At 40.4% G+C, this 6,000-nt stretch overlaps 1 protein-coding gene across 1 annotated transcript; it reads right to left on the reverse strand.

Annotated features, from left to right (window-relative positions):
* Positions 1-2,281: 2,281 nt before the first annotated feature.
* Positions 2,282-4,781, reverse strand: LOC139113083 (uncharacterized). Its single transcript, XM_070673971.1, has 2 exons — positions 4,767-4,781; positions 2,282-4,564 (listed from the first exon to the last, which is right to left on the reverse strand). Exons 1-2 carry the CDS (start codon positions 4,779-4,781, stop codon positions 2,690-2,692), a joined length of 1,890 nt encoding a protein of 629 aa, XP_070530072.1. The 3' UTR covers positions 2,282-2,689.
* Positions 4,782-6,000: the final 1,219 nt, after the last annotated feature.

Genomic DNA, 6,000 nt, shown 5'->3' on the forward strand with positions numbered 1-6,000 from the left:
TCAAGAATATTTAAAATCAATGCTGCTTGGAAGTTTTCTATGTAAATTCATTATTCTATTTCATATATGATTTCAAATAGATAATTTAAAATTGCTTTCGTTTTTCGTGCCTTCTCATCATTTTATTATAATTTTCTTGCACTGTCATACATAACTACTTTTCGCCATTCAATTGAACTCTTTCATTAGAATATATGATTCTTTAAAACCATTACCTGGCAATACTTTCGTATATTACTTTCTTGTCATTTAAGATTTATCATCCCTTTTTTCAGATTCTACAGTTCCTTCACTTTCCCAGTCACTAACTTTTTCTCACTGCTTCCCACTCTTTTTTTTTATTTTTTTATATGTTTATAAGTCTCTTTACATCTTACTTCCTCGTCTTTCTTGTCGATCTAGTCCGAGCATTGCCGGAACTCTCGCTTTCTCGCGAGATTTGACTACATCAAACAGTTGTAGCGTTGAATAATTAAATAAAAAAAAAAGAGAGTATCGTATAAAAATATCGAGAAATACCGAGATCATGTTACAAAAGCAATTTACATATCTAGCGAGCGAATCATGATAATCTGGGTCGAAATAATTTGTAACTCTGATTGGGGAAATTAAAACTTCTCGCTTTGTTTGCTTTTTGAAGTAAAGCTAATTGTATCCAATCAAAATTACAGGTCATTTTAACCTGGATTATTTTAATCTTCGTCGCGAAAGCAACCCGGAATAAAACGGAAACTGGACAGTGGAATATGGGTCACTTACAGAAAGTGAGTTGACAACAGGTTTTAACGTCACGAGTCCGGTGATGTCTTAGGGTCAAGTCGCGCTTTCAAACTCTGCGATATCGTGGCTTTTTTTTATTTAATACATTTTTAATTTTCTTGTTTTAATTTTAAAAACTTTAGCAATTAAAATGGCATATATCAAGATCAGTAAAAAAAATAAAATAAAAAAAAGAACTGTAGATGATCGCAAGAAACAAGCAAGACTAGCAGATATTAGCGCATTGTTAAATGAATAAGCAGCATCTCTATACGGTTATCACGAGATCTCAATCTGTAGATTGAATGATCACGAACTTGACAGGAGCAGCACGTTTTTCTTCCTCTCCTAATAAGAACAAGTCTCAAAGATTACGAAATCATCTGGGAATTCTGCACCTGCCACCAACGATACTCATTATTATGCATGCTTAGAATTACTCGAATAATCTAACCGAGTTGACCGTGGCTGGAATTAGCGAACGACTTTCGAGGTCAGAATCGAACGCCGTGGCGGTGGAGATCGTACTCGATGGACATAAATACATAGGTGAGAGTTTCTTCGCGTAAATCCGTTCTGGGCCGGAAGTGACAGTAATTCATTTCCTCGGTTCAGCTTTCCATCGTGATGATACAAGATGCACCGTATACACCGCGGCATTTACTACCTCGCGATTAAAATAATGTCTATGTACAGCGTCTTAGACGTTTGCATTTACTTTCGTATTTGTTCTACACCTAGATCTTGTTTTTTAAGTAAAAAAAAAATATATATAAATATATATTTATTTCACACAATAAATAGAACATGTACATTTACGTATACTCAAAGATAAATTCGAGACCATAGTACGAAGAAGATTCATTTATACTAATATCATTAAATTGACATGCAAAACTACACATATACATACACAAAATCACACACATGCATAAGTGTATAGTGGTTTATATTAATTTATATAATTTAAAGATAAGAAAAAAAAATTATGCTACACTTAAAAACTATTTAAAAAAATAAAAAATAAAAGAGTATACTTATATTAACCTAAGAAATCAGGAAATATTACCTCTTTTTTGTTTTCTTCATAAATAATTTCTTCGATCGCTCGTACGAATGCAGTTTCTTTTATGTGCGATCGACAATTGAAAATGACGAACGACACTTAGAAACGCTCGCTTAACACTCTTGCAACAGTATCCTAATTTCAATAAGACAACTGCGCTAATTATCACATGCATAATGTCACTTTCTCGATGATGAATTTCGAAATCAGTGGATACAACATGATAGATGATACAGCGGTACGAGTAATGAACAATCATCGTGATTACTTTTCAGTCGCAGTCGCTCTTCAATAATGAGAAATTTTAATACGCTGAATATTAAGCGGTATGTCGAGAAGAAGAGAGGAAAAATATAAATCTTGCTTTCTAAAATCTGTAACATTGTAAGTGTGGGTTTTAGAATTTAGAACATGAATTAACTGACTTGCTAAGATCAACGAAATTTCAATAAATTAATATCTGTTAATTAAAATTAAATTAAATGTCTATTAATTACTTTTGCGATAATACGATTCGACGTGCAGCTCGCGATCGTTTCGTTAACCGAGAAAAATATATTTCTTTTAGTAACGCGCGGCTAATTCGCGGAGCGCAATTCTTTTTATCAATTTGTAACTCTTACTGAAAGAAGAAAATGAAATCGTTTATGTAAAAAAGTTTCGCGGGCGATATATAGCGGGACGTTAGCGATACATTAAAATCACGAGATTGTAATAACGAGTCTGCTTTACGGTACTTTCTTTTTCAATTTCTCTCTCTCTTTCTTTTCTTTTTTTTTTTTTTTTTCCCTTCCCTTTTTCTTTTCACACAAGTAGACAGTCGGTTGCAGATCGACTTGCGATCCATTAACGAGCGAGAAGACTTTATTTCCATATTTTCGCCGGTCCCGCCTGGGTCGTGTACGAAGGCGCGTAATTCCATGGATTATTCGGCGAGGTAGGCTTTTGGTAAGCGATGTTCACCGGATAGTAGTACACCGGGTAGACCGCTTTAACTGGTTTATAGAGAACAGGATTGATCAACGCGGTGTGCACGCCGTACGTATGTTGCACGGTGGACGTTACGGCTGGGGATGCCTGCACCGGATGTACTTGGGCGGGATTTGCCGGCAGCAAGGAAGCTGCGATCGAGTGTACTGGCGTCGCGAGGGGAGCAACAGGTCGTATCGGTTGAATTGCCACCGGTGTAAACGTAGATGTCAAAGAGATCCCCGGTCGATTAGGTGGTAAAAAAGGTGGTATCGCGCTCGCCGGGGGTGCCGATCCTACAACCGGTTTTTCCTGCGATTCCGTGGGAATCGGTATTCCAAAATGGGTAGGCGATGTTTCAACGGACTGCACGGGTGGTCTCGCGGGTTCGGGCGCGAAGATGCTGGTACCGGGAACGAAGTTGGTTCCCGCGATGAAGGTCGGTACGAATCCACCGTAAACGGGAATTCCCGCGGGTGATCCGCTGGTAGAAGAACCAGGTTGGTTAGAAGCGGGCTGCGACGACACTTGGGTAACGCCATCGCCCTTGGACGGCTGCGATGGAGATTGCGTCGTGAGTACTCCGGTCGTAGTTGTTGTAGCCGGAGTTTGCGTGGTGGTCGGAATACCGTAGTTAACGGGAAACCCCAACGGATTGACTGTAGTTTCCGGTAGAAAGGTAGACTGACTGAATGCGTTTCCAAAGTCGGCGGGTTGCGTCGTCGCGGGAATATTCACTTGTCGGTTTACGGAAGCGAGAAGTTCCTGATTTTGAACAAAACCTTGATTCTGCACGTATCTTCCGGCGGTGTTCGCGTTCGTGTTGATCTGAGCCTGGGCGAGAGCCCGCTGCAGTTGAACGATCAGTCGATCCTTCTCTAGAGACTGAATTTCTTCCAGAGTTTTACGAGGATCGAGCCCTCCCGACACGTACGACGACAACGCGCTATGAAGCTCTGCCGAATTTTGTGAGGCACTCTCGAACTGACTGTTTAAATTGTGAAACGGATTATTAATGTCGTGAAATTGATCGTTACTAGGCGCGAAGTCCTGATTGCTCGCGGGCGCGCCGTAAAGTTCCTGGATCGCCTGCGCGTTCTCGGATAAAAATGTCGCGGCGTCGGAAATTTGTTGATTATGCGGCTGCACGAAATTCTGACCCTGTGAGCTCGTACCACGAATCAGTTCCTGATCCGAAAAGCGCTGCGGATCAAAGTTATTCGACGGTGAATAAGCCGGCAGCTTTTGATTTTGTGGCGGCAAATAATTAGCGGTGTGCATGCCAAATGGCTCATTATTCTGACTAGCGATTGGATTCATCTCTGCGAAATCGTCGTTTTTGATCGGGCTCGGTACTTCTTGCTCCATCAATTTTGGTTCGTCAAAATTAATTGTTTGCTGCTGGTTGCCTTCGAGCTGCCATTTATTTCGATGCTGTTGAGCGTGATATCCGTGCGTCTCAGGACGAGAAGTCGAATGAACCGGCGGTCCATACTGCGTAAACGGTCTGCTTAATTGACCAGGAACTTTGTACGCGATTTGATTTTTCGACGGATGCGATTGCATACGAAAGCGAGCAGTCGGAGAGACGCGGTACGGCTTGTTATAAGTGTACCCGGAATCTCGTTTTCGTTGAACGTCGGACTGCTTGAAATCGGATTTAACGTCATTATCGAGGTTCACCACTTCTAGTTTCGTGACTGCTGACTTTACTTCGTCTTTCTGCTTAGCTTCGGCCAACGAAAACACCGCTACGAAAACACAGACGACCTAAGAGAGAACCAGATTTTCTTAGGATGCATAAAAAAAACTGTAAAACTAAAGGATATACGGAAAAGCAAAGTAAATATCTTAGTTTAAATTATAAAGTAAAAAAAAAGAAAAAAAAAGAAACACAAAGATTTTGATTTACGAATAATTAGCGCGACAATTGTACGAAAGAAAACTCGATTGTCGCTCGCTATTAACGTACCAGAAGTAGCCGCATTTTGAAGTTCGTATAATCCTTCTCGCACTTCACACTACACTGAGGCAATTCGGTTGTCTTCTCCAAGAAATTACGCTATTTCTCACGATGTCCCAACATTAAATTAAACTGCGCGAGTCAAGAAACTAATTTGTTTGAGGATGAACAAGTCCTCGCCGACTAAGACTACGACCATAGCAGCACATGTATAAATACAATCGGGTCGCGACCATCCACGAATTACAATAGACTTTCTTACGGGCTTTCATCGATCGCAACTTAAGCAATACTGTTACGGATTCGTGATGTTATACATATCGATGCAAAGTACGTCGTATATCCAATGCGGTCCTGTAATCAAAATTTTATAGCCGCATACCGAAGCCTCTTACTCCGGACGTTCATAAACATATTTACGGCAAGCTTAGTTAATGCGAACGAATTACCTTGTGCGTTATTAATCAGAATTAAGAAAGAAAAAAAAAAAAGAAATGCATATAAGTTACAAAAGCAGTTACAAAAAAATACAATAAAATAAAACTTAAATAATTATTAAATAAGGATTAGTGAGCAGCTAAATTCGCTGGAAAAAAAAAAAAAAAAAAACAAGGATGAGAGGATTTAAAATCGTCAGTATTTGCTTTCAACGAAGGATACAAATGTAGAATAATTTCCGCGTACACGCCACCCGCTTCTTCAGTCGTTGGGGAGAAATGCATTTGCTTTATATACGCGCGGCGTATAAAGGAATAAAAATTCGAAGCCTGCGATCATTACGCCGTGCGTTTCGCAGTCCGATTAAATTATTCTCTCAATGGGGAAAATACGATAGAGGAAACGAGTGGCGTGGTGAACCTCCGACGAGGTCGAGACGGCGACGTGCAACAAAGTGGACACATCTCCGCCCTGCCATTCCGGTCACGTTCGCTCGGTCTCTTCTCCCGGTTTCCTCTCACCTGGGTCTCCCCAGTGAAAGTCAACTGGGGCATGGGCGAAGTTTCAGGTCTCGGAGAATACAGAATAAATGTTCCTGCTTTTACGGGCGTGTATTGTGTAACGCGTTGAGATTACGCGTGTAAATCGAACCGGCACCGTCGTCAGTTCCGACATCTCTGGATAAAATATTCCGAGACGCCACAGCGTGCGCCACGCGTAGACAGAATGAATTTATTGAATGCGATACTCGTCTTTTTTCAGCCGCAAAATTCGTAAGTATTATTTAAAATAATATTAATTCACG

The sequence above is a fragment of the Cardiocondyla obscurior genome, linkage group LG02, assembly GCF_019399895.1.
Source record: "Cardiocondyla obscurior isolate alpha-2009 linkage group LG02, Cobs3.1, whole genome shotgun sequence".
NCBI lineage: Eukaryota > Metazoa > Arthropoda > Insecta > Hymenoptera > Formicidae > Cardiocondyla > Cardiocondyla obscurior.